The sequence below is a fragment of the Stenella coeruleoalba genome, assembly GCF_951394435.1.
Source record: "Stenella coeruleoalba genome assembly, chromosome: 14".
Taxonomy (NCBI): domain Eukaryota; kingdom Metazoa; phylum Chordata; class Mammalia; order Artiodactyla; family Delphinidae; genus Stenella; species Stenella coeruleoalba.
The window spans coordinates 83983947-84000764 of NC_137160.1; the positions used below are offsets into that span (position 1 = coordinate 83983947).

The following is a 16818-nucleotide window of genomic DNA, read 5'->3' on the forward strand; positions in this document are numbered from 1 at the left end:
CCACCAACTGTATGTTCCTCTTGGAGTCTGTTCCATAAGATAAGATACAGAGAGCACTTGGGTAGCACCAAGCGCAGAGTCCAGCAGATGCTGAATAAATGACATCCACAGAGTTGAGGGTGATGGGTAGTATCTTGCTTCTCTTTTTGTTTTCAAATACATAAGGAATGCCTTGCCCTGCCTTTCAACCTGCACACATACCTGTCACGTACACGTGTGTTACATGCCTTTCCACATACCTGGGCACCCATGGCACTCCGGTATGCCTTCCCTCCCCCGCCCACCCTGACTGTAAACCCAAGGGCTTGTTGTAGCTGCCACGAGGGCGTGGTGGCCGGGCCTGTGGGGACACCTGGGGAGCAGAGGGCAGGGTACCTTGCGTGATGGAACCTCGGACATGGTGCTGTTCTTTGAGATGGTGGGGGCTGTGTCGCTCAGGCGGGATGGCGCGGCCCATGAGACCTGGGAGGGGGAGAGCAAGAGCATCACCTCGTGGCTCCCCGAGCCGGCCTTGGCAGACGAGCCGGGGTCTCCAGCGCCCCCTCCCAGCAGCGGGCCCCTCCAGCCACTTAGTGTCAGTCCCCACGATGACAGTGGTGGCGGCATAGGACCACTTCTCGGGCCCTGTGCTACCTCCAGGTGGAGCTTCAGAAAAACCCTGCCTCAGTTTTCCTATCTGTAAAGTAGGGCCAACCATCCCATCTCCTCCCTCCAGGGGGAGCTGAGAAAGAGAAATTCTCTCCCTTTCCTTCACCCAGCAAGTAGGGAAGCCCCTGGGGCAGGTCCTAGGCCCTCCCCTGGCCCTTCTGTGCCCCCTGGAGTAGGGAGCTGGGCAGGGCACACACCTTCGATGCTGGCTGAGGAGATGGCCCTGCTGACACGGCCCTCCATCATGTCATAAGTGCGCTTGGGGGCGGCCGTCTCGTGGGGAGGTCCTGAGCTGCTCCTGCCGTCCTCCTTGGAGCACTGGGACACGGACATGCCACCTGGAAACCAGACCGATCTCACGATGAGGGGCAGCCCCAGAGCACCTGTGTGCACTGGGCCCAGTACCAGCAAACCGGCCGGGCCCAGTGGGCAGGAGGCAACAGCCTGCGGTTCTGCTGGCAGGGAGGTGTGTGCCTTTGACCACGCGCGGGTGTGTGACTGCACAAACACGGCCACTCGTGGGAGCCGACGTATGACGTGAACATGTGTAACCACGTGCACGGGAGCAAAGATGCACCAGCCGAGTGTGAACGTGCAGGGTTACCACAACCATCTGTGTGTGTCACCGTGGGTCTCAGTGTGTGTGTGTGTGCACACCTGGCCACTGAGAACAAAGTGAGGCCACATGGAATAAACTGTGTGCATTGGTGTCCACGTGGGGAGAGTGTGTGTCTGCGGGGGGGGAGGGAGGGGACGAGGAGTGTCCACAGCAGAGGCGGCCTCGCCAAGCCAGGCTGAGCCCCAAGGGCGAGCTCCTCAGGCTGGCACGTGGGCCCCCGACAGGCCAAGGGGCTGAGCAGCCAGGAGGCAAGCCCGGAGGAGCCCAAGCCTCGGTCTCGCCCATCAGGCTGGGGGCTCCTCGAGTGGGCCTCTCCTTCCAAGGATGGCTGAGTCCCGGGGTATCAGAAGCATGTTCCCGAGAGCCCCGTGCCTGCCCCTTGGGATAAAGGGCACGCTCGCTCTCCCAGGATTTCCGATCGTGACCCCGCGGGATCCTCAGGGCGTGAGCTACTCCAGGGGCTGCAAGCTGGCGGCCAGCGGATAGACCGCGGTGCTGCTCAAAATGAATTGCTGACGTTTAAACACAGAGAGATTTCAGATGAAAACAGAGAGATCAGAAGTCTGGCCAGCGAGCTCACACTCGTGACAGGGCGACAGTCAGCTATCGGAGGACAGAGGCGGGGCCCCTGTAGACACAGCCATCACTCTCCGGGTCCTCCCCGGCCCCTACTGCCTTCCATCCGGCCTGCGGCCCTCGCTGTTCCCAGGAAGCACGTGAGAAATTGAAAGCCTTGATTTACACCCATTCTGCAGATGACAAACTTAGGCCTGTAGGGGCTCAAGAACTGATCTGGAGGCCGGAGCTGAGACGCCACCCAGGGCTCTGCTCACAACACCTCGACTGCCAGCCTCTCCCTCTGCCCTTCCAGGGCCCCTGACCATCCCCCAGGGCCCTGAGTCGGATACCGAGGTTGGCACAGAAGACGCAGCTGACACCCTGTCCCCAAGACTGTCTCCACCACTTGGCAGCAGAGAGAGGCAAGTGCCTAAGCCCCACAGTACCACCTCTGCTTCCCAGGACCTGGGGGGCGGGAGGGCAGTCAGGCCAGGCGGAGGCGGAGGCGGAGGGAGAGGAAAACGCGCTCACCGCCGCCAGAGGAGAAGCAGTTTGCAGCCCTACAGCTGCCAGCTGCTGAGAGGGGCGCCCATTAGCAGCTTTTATCTCTGCGCCCCTGGGTGCCCGAGGCTGCCAGGAAATTCCCAGCCCAGCCCTTTACTTCCTTAACTCCTTCCAGGCAGGGCTCCCGGGTTGGGGAACAGAGAGGGTGAGAGGAGTGAGGGGCACTGAAGTGGGGGCCCAGGGCTCAAGGGGGTGGCGCGTCACTCTGGTCATCGCCCCTTCCTGCCACCCACGTGGTGTCAATTAGAGAGCACGGCGTTTGCCAGGAGCGCTGGGCCAGAGGCCTGGGGGAGTGAGCCTGGGCTTCTTCTGCCTGGGCCTGTTCCCCTACTACACGTCTAGCAAGGCTGGCCACAAGTTTGCTTCCTAAATTGTAAAGAACCAGGCAGAGATGGAGACAGCTAAAGCCAGTCCTTACCTGCTGCTGGCTTACATACCTGCAGGGATGGGGAGGTCACCCCTTCCTGTTGCCTCCCTGTGAACCCACCTCAATGGGCCAAACACGCCCGCCCCTGCTCCCCAAGTCCCAGGCCTCCTTTTCTCTTGAGGGGCCAGGAGGGTGGACACACAGAAGGACTACTGGACATCACTGCACCTCAGCTCCCACATCCGTAAAATGGGGAGACACTCCTTCACCCTGGCTCTCAACCACACGAAGCCGACAGGAGGGTAACACACTCCCCTAGATTCGTTTTCTGAAAACATCTGGCTACCCTTTAACCCCAACCATGTTTTCTGGACCCTTCTCTCCCGACCAACTCCAGAAACACCAAAGTCTGGGGTTTGGTGGGCAAGCCACACTGGATGCGGGCAGGTTTCCAAGACTCAAGATTAACAAGGTGACATCCCATTTGCATCCTGGGCGGGCGTCCTGAGAGCTCTGTGAGGGGGCTTCATCCGCTGGGCCCCCAGCATATGGGTGGCCCCCAGTAAATACCAAGTGACCACATGACCAACCACCTCCAGGTCACCACTGGTCCTCTCACCTAGAGGGTCCTTCCCGGGCATCAAAGATGCCCGAGGGGGTTTCCCTGGTGGCGCAGTGGTTGGGAGTCCGCCTGCCGATGCAGGGGACACGGGTTCGTGCCCCGGTCCGGGAAGATCCCACATGCCGCGGAGCGGCTGGGCCCGTGAGCCATGGCCACTGAGCCTGCGTGTCCGGAGCCTGTGCTCCGCAACGGGAGAGGCCACGGCAGTGAGAGGCCCGCGTACCACCAAAAAAAAAAAAAAAAAAAAAAAAAGATGCCCAAGGATGGGAGGGCCGGGCCAGCCCCTGCCCGCCCACCAGCTCCTGACAGCCGTTGACGGACGACGGGACTCACCCTCGTAGGACAGCACGTGGCCCTTCTTGCCCTCGTAGATGACGTGGCCCTTGGGCAGGCCGTCCTCCCGGCTGCGGTCCAGGCGGCTTGGGCTGTCCTCACCGATGATCCTGGTGATGGTGCCCTTGTACAGGACGTCGGCTGGAGTGCCCTGGGGGTGCGGAGAGGGTGAGTGCCCGCGGGCTCCGGCCGGGGACCCCCACGCTCGCCAGACACGACCCAGCACGCGTACGTGTGCACCTTCCAAATCCACACACAGGTACATGTGTGTCCGCCAGTGCACACGTGTTCATGCACGTACTGCTTCAAAAGGGCAGAGCCCGCCGGAACACAATCACGCAGAACAAAGCACCAGTAACATTAATAAGAAGTGCTGCTCACTTTCTCTACATCGACTCATTTAACCCTGGAAATCACCCTAAGTCAGGTACTATCGTGCCTAGTTCAGATGGGGAAACTGAGGCGCCAAGAGGCAAGGTGACCTCGCCCAGGGTCCCCTGGCTAACGAGGGGCAGAGCCGGGACTGGAACCCAGGCAGTCTGGCCCTGGAGTCTGTGTTGCAACCTGTACTATATGGATTTTCCTTTCTCAGAGCCTGGACGCTGGGATGTCAGCCACGTGCCTGTGACCACATGTCATTCCCAAAACCAGAATGGGGACTCAAATCCGGGCAGGCCACCAGATATCTTAGCTCTAACCCAGGGTTTCTCAACCTCGGCACTGTGACCTGAGGGCCAGATGATTCTTTGAGGTGGGGGCCAACTGGGCACCGTGGACATTCAGCAGCCCTTCCCCGGGGCTCTACCCACTAGATGCCGGTAGTGCATGTGACCCCCAATCTGCTCCCCCCTAGATGTGACAATCACAAATGTTCCTAGACATTGCCCAGCGTCCCCTGGGAGGCAAAATGATCCCTGATCAAGAAACCAGTGCCTTAGAGGGAGTGAGCTCCCTGTTGGGGGTTGTATTCAGGCAGAGAGAAGACAGCCACGTGGGGTAGTGTCCCGCCTTGGGCGACTTTCACGAACACGAGTGGGGGGTCAGAATATGGATCTGGAGTCAGACTGCTGGAGGGCAAACAGCAGCTTTACCAACAAGTTGCTGTGTGACCTCTGTCAAGTCACTCTGCCTCTCTGAGCCTCAGCCTGTACATCTACAAAACGGAGACAGTCTCTGTATACGGTTCTCAAAGGCACCCGTCACAGACAAGCTGTCCCCAATCAAACGTCTCTCTTCTCTTTCTACGATTCCGAGGGCTGACTGAGACATGCAGCTCCAACTGCGTGCCAAGCCCTAGGCTGGTGCGCTCTGAGTCTCCCCCGGGAGCTTCTCTGCCAAGAAACACCCTTCTGTGGGGTAAGGGCAGCGACTGGCACCCCGGGCTTTCATCCCAGATCCTGGTCTGCGAGCAAGGGAAACGCAAGACGCCCTGAATCCGGACGGGTCTCCCGACGTCTCAAAGCAGACGCCCTAGATGGGACCCCTTGGCCACACTTCAGAAGGCTTGTGCACGAACAGTGCAGAATAAACGGGCTTTAGTCTGGGTGACAGATAACCCAGGGGCGGGAAGCCACCTCTCTCATCAGGAGAGCACACGGCCGGGGAGCCGGCAACATCCCCGCAGCAAAGGCCCCTCCCGGGGCAGCGGATAGAAGCCCACCCGCCGTAAGTCTGTGTGTGTGTGAGTTTGTGTATGTGTGTGTATCCGTGTGCTCCTGAGTTTGTGTGTGTGTGTGAGCCTGTGTGTGTCCCATGACCGGATTTCATCACCTGGGAGTGAGGCTGTGGGGAAGCCTGACCCGCACACATCTGGCAGCTGCCAGAAACAATCGCAAGGCTGTGAGTGACCCACACGGCTTGGGCCGCGGCCACCTGAAACTGGAGGCCGACGGATGCCCGGGAGCCTTTAATCCCTGACACCTCTGTGAGGATGACTCAGCAAGAGACACTTCTAGCAAAAGGAAGACTGAGTCAGGGAGCGTCGGTCCCCTGCCTGAGTCAGCATGTGGTGGGGCTGGGACCTGAGTGTCTGCGGCCCGGCTGTGGCCCCAGGTACCTGCGCAGCTGCCTTCTTAAGCTCATGATTTCAAGACCAACAGGTTTTAGAGGAACATGAAGCATCAGGGCCTCTCCTCTGTGGTGTGATCTGCGGCCCCTGGAGCCAAAGACACCTTCCTACGGGAGCCTGGGGCCTGAATTCCACCATTCACGTGCGTGTGTGTGTGTGTGTTGGGGGGGGTTGCACGTGCGTGTGTGTGTGTGTGTGTGTGTGTGTAAACACTGGGTCCACTGCTTCCTGGCTACACGACCTTGGGTTTAATCTCTGGGCTTCGGTCTTCTCATCTGTAAAATGGGCTGACCTGGATTCTGTGCTAATGTAAACCATCTTGTCTGGAGCGGGTGGAAGGGAAGGAAAAGAAAGCCCTAGGAGCTAAGGACCCCAGGAAGTGGGGGGACCGCCCTCTGTGGTCCACCAGCCAGGGAGGAAGGAGAGGGTTAAACAGGCCCTGTGTACACTAGGACCCCCGAGCTCAGTTCTGAACCCCCAGTCCCGACACCGGAGGGGCAGAGTGGTCCCTCTGCAAACCCTTGGATGGGACAGATGTCACCAGCTGGTCCCACACTTTCTGCGGAGCTGGACGTGGCCAGGATGCCAACTCCAGCCGTCAGCCTGTCAACACCACGAGGCCAAGGCTGGCACCAGAGGAAACCTCTGTCATCCAGGACTGAAGCCACAAAAGCGAGGGTTACGGCAGCACAGCGGGAGCCCCAGTGGTGTGGGCGGGCTCAGCTGAGCTGCAGGAGCGTCTGTCCACTCACCCCCTTGAAGGCGGGGGATGTGCAGACTCCCTCACCGGCCCCCAAAACTTGGCTGACCCGAACGCCTCCTGCTCGCTGCTCCAGGCACCGCGGACACTTGCTGGACCTGGCGCACACCAGGGACCCTCCACCTCTCCGCCTTTGCGCGTGCCGTTCCCTGGGCCCGGAATGCCGATCCCTGAGATTCCCGCAGGGCTCACACCTCTGAGAGGCCTCCCCGGCTCACCTGCCTCTGCGGCCTCGGCAGCCCCAGCCATTCTCAATCGCAGTGTTTTACTCAACACAAAGCACTGGCTACTCTGAAATCACCTGCTCAGTTTTTACCTGTCTGCTTCCTTCTGCTACCCTCCCAGCTCCTTGGGGCCCTTGAGTTTTGTGTTTTGCTCAGCACCTAAAATGCCTGGCTCCCAGGCTCCCAGAGCTGGGTGGGCACCCCCACGAAGCCACCCCATCTACTGAGGCAGACGCTGAGCAGAGACGCTGGGGGGAGTGGGCGGGTTGCCCACTGTTTTGTCCACAGGCAGGGCCACGTCTGGAGACACGGCCTGCTAGTGCCACCCTGGTCCCTCATGCCACGGCCCCAGGACACCTACATGGGTGATGGAGCCACGGTACGTGATGGGGCTCTCGGAAGGCACCCGCGCGCTGGGGATGCCCTTGGTGATGCTCCCTCCTGGAACCGAGCCCAGAGACGTCCCTGGAAGACATGAGACACGGGCTGAAGGGGTGTCTGCAGCCCCTCCCCAGGCCCCAGTCCCAGAGCCCCCGAGACCTGCAAGTCCCCCCCACCTCCGGTGTCTCAACGCAGAGGGTCCCCCTGCCCCTAAATGGCGAAGTAGACACCTGCGAAGAGAGGCTGCTGGACCCTCTGGGAGCTGAAGCTTCTTAGCAGGTTTTGGATAAAGGGTCCCATTCCTGCCTCGACCCTCCCAGGGATGGAGGGGCAGCCGCCGGGGGTGAGCCTAGCTCGCACGCCCTCACCTCTCAGCACGGACGTCTCCTGAGCCGCAGGCACCCCCAGGCTCTCCGGTGGCCCAGCCTGGCCCCGTGGGGACAGCTGTTCCTGCTTCACTCCGCTGAAGGGCGCTGGAGAGGGGCGAGAGCAGTGAGCCGAGCCTCTGGGCAGGGATTCAGAAGGACGGCCGCCTCCCTGCCCTGTCCGGGGCTGAGGGACCCCCCCGCCACGCGTGGGCCAGAGTCCCTTAGGGTGAACTGCCCTCCCTCAAGCCCCCAATGCAAACAGTGGGAGCCAAGCCTGGGCCATCGAGGTTGGGGGGCCCTACATCCTTACCCAGCTTCTTGGGGTCCATGGTGAGTGGCAGCCCCATGGTGATGGGGCCCACGGGGGCCTTGGCATGCTCTGAGTACGGGACGTGGAGCTGCACAGACATTCCCTGTGGGAGCAGAGGCCGTGGGGTCACAGAGGCCTCAACCAGGGCCTCAACCCGCTTTTATGAGAGCCCAAGAGGAGGGGAACCTCAGGATCACACCCGGGTCCAAGGCCTGGGGCCTCAGTTCCGGCCCTGCTGCCCCTCTGAGCAACTGTGAACGAGTCACTGCCTCTCCTGGGCCTCAGTGCCCTCACCCATGTGGCGGTCATGACCTGGTTTAAAGGAAATGGTACCCACAGCGTCTGAGCAAAGCATACGCCTTGCCCCCGCCCTGCGCCACATGGGGGCAGGTCAGAGAGGTGAGGGGGCAGGTGGACCGAGGCTCACCACGTGCCAGGGCTGTGTGTCTAGTGCCTGCGACTTTCTGTTTCACAGAAGGGAAACTGAGGCACAGAGAGGTTAAGTAACTTGCCGAAGGCCACACAGTCTGATCGCAGAGCCCATGCTCTTGAATGCCCCGTGGAGTGACCTCCCAAGGCCCTGATGCCTGGGTCAGGCACAGCCAGCTTGGACCCAGCCCCCTGGGTGCCCGACCCCCCACCCCGACACCATCCGTCCCAGGGATCACCCCCACCCCGACTTTACAGATGGAGGGACCAAACCCCAGAAAGAGGAAGGGGCGTTATCCGGGACCCGGTTGCACAGGTGCTTCTGGGGGGCCGCCCCTCCCACCTCACCTGGGAGAGGGCACCCGTTTGCCTCTCAAGGACGCTGGGGTGCTTGGTGGAGGAGATGAGGGGCGGCGGGTTGGAGATGGTGGGTGGGCGTGGTAGGACGGGCCGGGCGCTGTCATGGAGGCCCAGGGGCAGCGGGTGACCTGCAGGGCACGTATCTGTCCATCACAGGGCCCCAGGAGCGGTCAGAGGCAGAGCCCCCAGGCCACTCCCCACCTCGTCCCTGTCCTGCCCAGGCGGGTGCCCGTCCATACGTGCCCCCACTGCTCCACCTGTCTCTGCCTGATGAGCCGTCTGCATCCTTGGTTCAGACACCACTACCCCAGGGAAGTCTCCCTCCACGCCTCCCCCCTCCCAGGCCCTGGGCCAAGCCCCTCAACTCTCCCCCAGACTCCTTAACTGGTCTCCCCGTTCCCCTGTTGCTCTCCAACAGTCCACTCCTCTCACAGGACCCAAAGGGATCTTTTTGCAAAGTCCACTAGTTCACATCCTCCCCTGCTCTGAACCTCCTATGGCTTCCCACTGCTCCCCCAGGGTAAGGCCTTAGCCTCTGACACAGCTTTCAGGTTCACCTGACCTGGCGCTTACAGCCTCCCCAGGCTCCCTGGGCACCAAGCTTCTGCCATGACAGCCTGACTCAGTGTCTCAAGCTTCGCCTGCTCTCTCCTGCCTCTGGACCTTTGCACATGCTGTTCCCCCTGCCTGGCATGTCTTTCCCTGTTCTTCTCCTGGCTCTTTTGGCCACTCATCCTGCAGGATCAGCTCTGCTGAGGACGGCCTTTGCTGACATCACAGCCCTTACTGGCCCCTGGCTATGCCCCTTTCATTGCTGGTGGGGCCTGGCAGGGCTGGAGAGCCCAGGAAGGGTCTCGAATCCAGCCTGACTGTATTTGTAGATCAAAGCAGGCCCGTCCCTCCTCACGCTTTTCTCTCCACCTGCCCGTCATCTACCTCGAAGTCCATGGTGGAAGACAGAGCTCCCACTCTCAGCCTGCCCCTGACCGGCTCAAGCACCTCTTAGGTACCCCCAGCCCCAGGTGCTTCAATTGCAATTCTGTAGATTTCTCACGTCTCAGCGGAGCCCCCTTCCCCTTCACTGACCAGACCATCCCTCCCGCCAGGACCCTAAGGTCCTTCTGCGTGCAGTTCCGAGTCAGCGCACACAGTTGGCGCCCAACGACTGCACGCTGGCTGACTCGGCAAGGAGGCCAGGCTCGGGTGAACTACTCACCAGGCGGGGCGTAGGAGAAGGCCAAGGGGTCAGGGGCGTGCGGAGAGGCCTTGATCACCTCGCGAGGGGGCACGGGGAAGGGCAGGCCTGACGTCCAACACGAGGGATCCGTGGGCAGCTTCTGGCCCTCAGCCGCAAAGGCCGGGAAGAACACGGGCTTCTCTGCTGAGGGGCAAGGCAGGCAGTCAGCCACACTCGGCCAGCCCTCAGGCCCCCAGCCCTGGCTGCCCTGCTCAAACAAGACCCCCTGTGCCTTGCAGCGCCAGCCTCGGCCAGGGGAAGGTCCTGGCCAACAGTGATGGAGCCCCCCAAGTCTGCAGACCGGGCACCACGCTGACTCCTGTGATGTCCTGTCAAGCACGGATGTGCCTCAGGCTTGGGCTGGGCCTCTCGGCGGCCCCTGATTCCAGCGCTGGAATCCCACAGGCACTTGCCCGGCACCGGGTCAGCAAGGGGCCTGGACAAACCTCCAAACCAGGGGGCGGCAGATGGTGGCACGGGGCCTGCCCACTGCCCGATTCTGTGTGTACACTTGTGCTGGAACGTCCACCCGTCTATTTATCATCTGCAGCAGAGCTGAGGAGTTGCGACAGAGACCGTCTGTCTGGCCCACAAAACCTAAAATATTTACTATCTGGCCCTTTCCAGAAGAGGCTCGCTGACCTCTTCAGATGACGAAGGCGGTCAGAACGGTTTGCCGTGATCCGCGTACATGTGCTCCCGCCAGCACAGCTACGGCCCGGATGCCCGGGATGACGGCCCACACACGTCAGCCCATGCGCCGAGCGTGTCCCATGTCTAGGGGCTGGGCTGGGTGTTTCGAAAGCGTGAACTCAACGAGCCTCCTTGCAGGCTCGGGAGAAAGAGAGCGGCCGGGCCCAGTGTGCTGAGAGGGACCGGAGTACGGACACATCGACGGACTTATCTAAGGTCACCAGCAAATATTTGGCCAAGTCAGGAATTGACCACTGAACCTCCCGGACGCTGCAGACGGCGGAGGGAGCCCTCCCACGGGGGCTCCAACTAAGTGCTCTGCGTGGACTGACTCGGTTATCCTCGCAACACCCTTCAGGGAACGGACGAGGATTATCCCCAATTTGCAGATGGGAACACGGAGGCTCAGAGAGGTGAAGTCACCTGGTCAAAGGCCCACAGCCAGCAAGGGGAGCTCTGAGCCCAGGTAGATGGGCTGCAGGCTGTAACCTTCACCTTTGCCACACACACTGACCACAGGAAGGGGAGCAACGATTGGCCCTGGATTCTCAGGCCTGGGGACACAGCCGCAGACCCGGCCAAAGGCCAGGCTGTCTTCACGGTGTTCTCCCGCTGGCCACCCACTCTGCTGAAATCGGTCCTAAGCGCCAAACCTCTTCCTTGAGAATTGATGTCAGGCTAGAGGACCGATGGTGGCGAGGGCGGGGTACGGGGGCGGGGGGGGGGCAGGGGAGTAGCCAGCTGGTTACAACTTGGGAATGCCGGGCCTGGGATGGGAATGGCAGGCAGGTGTCATCCCTCGGGCCACCTCCAGATGACAGAGGGAGGCTCTGAAGACGCAGCAAGGCGAGCAGGAGAGCACTGGCAGCATGAAAGCCGCCTGCTGTGGGCACAGCAGGTGGGGTGGAGGCGTGCGTGCTGCGCTCCCTCCACTTCTCTCCTGGGAGACTGCGCTCCCCCCGGACCTGTGCGCCTGCTGACGTGGGGAGCCTGCAGGAGGGGCCGCAGATGTGGGGAGTAACCCGGGGTGGGGATTCTCATGCTCAACCAACCCCCAGTGGGGGCGCCCCCACCCCCACCCCACCCAGGGCCTGCAGCCGGCCGGGAAATTACATGCACGCCCTGGACCTCGCTCGTCCAGCCACCCGACCGCGCGCGTGCCTGGGCTGCTCTCTCCAGCTCAGCTCCGGCTGCCGTGGGAGGGGGCAGGGGCGGGGGGTGGCCTCCGGTGCTGGAAGGGAAATCTGGGGCCCGGCCAGGATGGGCCGGCGGCCGAGAGCTTGGAGAGACAACCTGTTCCTCCGGCTGGGCCCAGGGAGCCCGAGGGGTGGGCAGGCGGAGCAGCTCCACACAGGAGCCAGGCGGCAGGGGAGGCTCCTGAGAGACCAGAGAGGTCGGTCATGCTAGGTGTCAAGTTCATGCATGTGCGCACGGGTGCTAGCTGCAAGGCAGGCCGTGGCGCCTGACGCCAGGTGCCCCGGCTCCTGTGCGGAGCGATTCCAGGAAACGGCGCGGCCCTCCGCCGTGCCAACAGGCCGGATGCCAGGCTCAGAAAGCACAGGTGCTGGCTCACCTTCTCCCAGGACAGGGCCTGTGACCCACCCCAGCGGGCCCTGCCTGGCCCCGTGTGGTGTCCAGCCACTCAAGTACGGCCCAGCCCGGCTCAGGTCTGGTGCCGGCCAAGGCTGTTTGGGCCCCTGACACTGCCACGCAGCTATCCGCCCTGGGCTGGTGCCCCAGCCCTGGAATGTCCTTCCAGAGCCAGACCCCACATCTCACGCTACACTCTCGTCCAGCGAACCCCAGCCCCACCATGGGGAGTCCCGGTCCCAGCGTGGGTGGCTGGCAGGGGCCCAGGAAGAGGCAGACGTTCTGCTTTCCACCCCACACGCGGGTTCATCAGCAGGTCCCAATGTTTGCCTCTGAAACAAAGTCCCAATGCCCCCCTTCATGGTCACCCGCACAGTCCAGGCTGCCACCATCGCTGGCCGGGAAAAGCATCTGCCCACAACTCCCTGCCGCCCTTTCTCCTCAACAATGGCTGGAGAGGCAGAGAGAGAAGAGATCTTTCTAAAATAAAAATCAGATTGCCTGACCTCTCCCCAGTCCCCGCCCCCCCCCCCACACACACACCCTTAAAATTCCTCCAGGAAAGGCTTTTTCTGCACCCAAGACAAAATCCCCACAGTACCACGGCCTACGAGGCCCTACACAATCTGGTCCCCCATCTCCCTATCCCACCTCCTATCCTACCCCGTCCCCAGCCACCACGACCTCCCGGCAGCTCCGCCAACACATCAAGCTTGTTCCCACCCCAGGGCCTTTGCACGTGCCGTTCCCTATGCCTGAACGCCCTTCCCCCTGATCTTCCCACGACTGCCTTCTCCTCTTCACGGAGACCCTTCCCTGAGCCCCTCATCACTCATTCTGTTTTGTCTCTTTCGCGGCATGAACCAGCCTAAGGTCACCTTGCCTCCTTACGTGTCCCCCTGTTTAACGTCCTCTTGCAAAAGCAGCAACTCCTCGGAGCAGGGACTTCGTCCTGCCCACTGCCGAACCCCCGCTGCCTGGCACGGTGCTTGGCGATCGTGGGTGTCCAACCAATGTCCTGGCCCCCGTGGCCACAAGCTGGCCTGTGTGCCAGCCAGGATGCGTGCCCACCCGTGTGGGTGGCATCCGAGACTTCCTGCAGCAGGTGAAGGCGGCCGGCAGGGCGGGCTGATCAGCGGGGGAGTGTCTGGCAGGCCCTGTCACTGTGAAGTGTGGAGCTGGCCTCCTTCAGGGACAGCCCTGCCCTGTCCTCCGGCACACAGTACCGCCCTCAGGGAGGCCCACGGCCGAGGGCCACCCGGCTTTCTAGAGAAAGCGGGACGCCGTGCCAGAGGCTGCCGGGGGTGGGCACGCAGGTGGCCCTGGCTGCCCACACCTGTCCCTGGGCTGCGTCGGTCAGGGAGGATGGCCTGGGGTCCTGCTGCCCTCAGACCCCTAGAGCAGCCTGCAGGAGAGCCTGGGCTAGCCCAGCGTGGGGGGAGCCTCTGGGGGGTCAGCCCCCAGTGCCTGAGACGTGCCAGGCTGGTCTGGGACGGGTGTCCCTTTGGGGCACAGGCTTGAGACTTCTTGGGTCCGGTGGGGGAGGGGCAGAGACAGAAGATCCAGAGAATGAGAAGCCACGCCCCACCTGCCTCCAGACCTCGCACTTCCCGTGGTGACAACAAAGCCCGCCCAGCAGTTGCTGCAACGCAGCTGCTCGGGGAATCACCTCACTGGCTCCCCAGTGAACCCAGCGACCTTGGCCGGGAATAAGGTCAGGGTGAAAGCTGGAGGCGGGCAGTGCTTCCTGCCCAGGCCCCAGAGTGGCTGCCAGCCGGAGCTGAGCCTCACGGTTCTAGAAGCTCATGTGTGGACTGAATCACATGGAGCCAGAAACTGAGCCCTCGACGCTGTTTTCGTACATGCATAGTGCTTTTGAAAGTTTTGAGAAGTTGCCAATGTTGAGAAATTCGAAGATTTCACATGAAAAGATGGATTTCTAGCTTCTCTGGAAGAACCACCCCAGGCCTGTCTTACCACATGGTGACTCTTGACTGAAGCCAACATGCACCCACTTTAGAAAGAACAGGCGTCTCCAACTGCCCCGGTGCCCACCCCCCAACTGCCTCGCCCCACCATGTTACGCTCATTTACTTGGCCTGTCGGGCCCCTGCGGCCCTGGAGTCCGCAGGAGCTGCTCCGCACACGCAAAGGCCCCTTACGCCCACCCACCTGCCCCCCTCCCCCGTACTCCCTGGGCCCCCAGCACACACGTACCCTCCTTCTCAGCAGGGGGCACAGGGCTCCTGCTTTTGCCTCGAGGGCTGCTGCTGGGCTGCTGGGGGCTGTCGCTCTCCGGCTGCACGTGCTGCGGTGGCGGAGGAACAGGGGGCGCCGCGTCCTCCCGGGGGGGCTCGTGGGCTTTGGTGACCTGCTGAGGGAAGCCGGGAGGAGTGAGCATCTTCACAGCCCGTCCGTCCACAGGTCACAGAGATCAGGGAAAGCCCTCCAGGCCCCCTGCGTGAGACCAGCCTGGAAACTGAGGCCCAGGGGGAGGCAGCGACGTGCCCAAGGGCACGCGGCTTGAGGGCCAGGAGGGTAGGGCTTTGCGCAGAGTGTAGGGGGTGTGCCCGCCCATCCCAGCTGCCCAGCCGTGCATGGGGGAGCCCCCGTTTCCCTCCCCACCAGCCCCCTCCCCCTTCCCCAAATCGCTGGGGGTCTCAGAGGGAGCGGGACTGACCAATGGGAGTGGACCCGGCCTCGGGGAGTGGGCAGCGTGGCTTGGCGCACCTCGTGCCCCTCACTCGGAAAGCCCTGCTCAGCTCAGAGCCTTCCAGACCAGAGCATTTGAAGGCCCGGCCCACCTCCTCGGAGAGGGACGGCTTTGGCCACGACTGAGCCATCATGAGTAAGGGGCACCTCTGAGGGTCCTCCTGCCGGGCCTGGGGAAGAATCTTCCAGCTCCCCTCCTTCCCCCAGCGAAGGGCCTCTCGGTAACTGCGGGGCGCCGCCCTCCACTCCAAGGAGCCGTGACAGAGGGCTGGGGAGCTTTCTGCGAGGTCTGGGCGCCCCTGGAGAACTGTCGGCGGGCGGGGTGGGGAGAGAGGCCAGGGCGGACACCTCGCCAGTCCCCCAGCCTCCGCGCCTGTCTCCATGGGGCTTTCCCCAGGGAACGGGAGACGTGGGCAGAGCCAGGCTGCAGGTGCGGGGGCCCCGCCTGCCCGGCCAGGTCTACCGTCCCCCCAACAGGAGGCGGAGGTCGCAGGGGCCCAGGACTCACAATCGGGGGGATGGCGGCCGCCCGCTGCTTCAGCTGCTTCAGGTCCAGCGGCTTCTGGGGCGAGGCGTTGGTCCTGGCGTCGCTGGTCGCAGTGAGGAGGCTGGGCCGTGGCGACAGGAGCCTGCGGGGGAGACTAGCGTCAGGCCCACGGGCTCCCGGCCTCCTGGCTCCAGCCTGGATGACGGGGCCGGAGGGGCTGCCAGAGAGAGGCGAAGGTCCAGGATCACGGGGCCCAGGAGCCTGGGGTTACGGTGGGGTCTCCTCCCTCCCTCCTTCCTCTGGTCCATGCAGGCCTCACAAGGGGCCAAGACCCCTCCCACCCCGGCCCAGAGGCCCAGCCAGGATCAAACACTCCTGAGACAGCCCAAGGCAAGGAAAGCCCCAGAGAAACCCACACTCAGGGCCCACACCACGCTCGGCCCTTTGGAAGCTGCCAGAAAGGCCAAGAATCAACCAGCTTAAGGCTTGGGGAGCTTGGGAGGTTCAGGGAGAATATCCGTCACCCAGATAGGAGAGGCTCAGGTACCAGGGTTAGGGCCTGGGGCGTGGCACTGAGAGGACCTTGCTTATTGGAGACCAGAATTGGGGAGCCCCCCACTCAGCCCAAATGCAACCTGAGATACTGGGAATCTCGCCTGCACACCGTTTGCTGGGGCGCTAAAGCGGGAGGTACAGGATCTGCCTGGAGGGGCTGGTCAGCGTGTATACGGCCCGCCCAGCAGCCCTAAGTGGGGCTGTGGCGCTCAGCAGGGCCTGCAGGTGCCTCGTCCTCTAAAGCAAGGTCACGTCTGTCTGATGCTGACATGCAGAATGGGGCAGCGCACCTGCACAGGGTGCATGGTGTGTGTGTCGGGGGGGTGGCGGAGTGGGGGGGCTGAAACACAGTGGGATGCCAGCGACAGGGTCACCCCAGTGTAGAGGTGCAGTGTCTGGGACACCGGAGCAAAGCCTGCCCTGGGGTGTGGTTCCAGAGCTGCTCACGGGTGTCACCTCCTTCAGGAAGTCTTCAGGGATTTCCAGAACTCGCCAGCACTGACCACAGTGTCCTGCCACAATCCCTGTCTGCCTCCCCAGCTGGAATGAGAGTCTCTAGGCCAGGAGCTGGGTCTGCTGCAGCCTCAGAACCCCTCACCCACCCACCGGGGCTGCCTGGCTCCGGCCCAGCTCTCGGTTCCCTCCTGTGACCCGCACTTGCTGAATACACAGCAGGCCTGGTGTTGTGCTTGGGGTGCGTGGTTGGAGACCCAGAATCCAATGTCTGCTTGCAGGGCGCCGGAGCTGGCTAGATGATCAAACGGGACACACAAAGGCATTGGCTGCGGGCTGGATTCAGTCAGAGGGCACAACGAAGGCCAGGCCCCCAAAGCCAGAGGGTCCTGTTGGTACAGCCCTTGGTGTGCACTGTGACCATCCTGGCTGATGCTACATGCAGACTGTGAGCACAGCCACTGCCTTCCAGGCAACATC

The 16818-nt window shown here is 62.4% G+C and overlaps 1 protein-coding gene across 1 annotated transcript in view; it reads right to left on the reverse strand.

Moving 5' to 3' along the window:
• The window catches only part of NCOR2 (nuclear receptor corepressor 2), a 221230-nt gene that overhangs the window by 19601 nt on the left and 184811 nt on the right, over positions 1-16818 (reverse strand). The window contains exons 23-32 of the mRNA XM_079943178.1: positions 15352-15472; positions 14349-14502; positions 9828-9992; positions 8600-8739; positions 7823-7925; positions 7513-7617; positions 7125-7228; positions 3712-3862; positions 846-986; positions 376-462 (exon numbers count right to left, since the gene is read on the reverse strand). Of these exons, the coding sequence (XP_079799304.1) occupies positions 376-462; positions 846-986; positions 3712-3862; positions 7125-7228; positions 7513-7617; positions 7823-7925; positions 8600-8739; positions 9828-9992; positions 14349-14502; positions 15352-15472 (1271 nt within the window). The remainder of the gene's footprint in view (positions 1-375; positions 463-845; positions 987-3711; positions 3863-7124; positions 7229-7512; positions 7618-7822; positions 7926-8599; positions 8740-9827; positions 9993-14348; positions 14503-15351; positions 15473-16818) is intronic.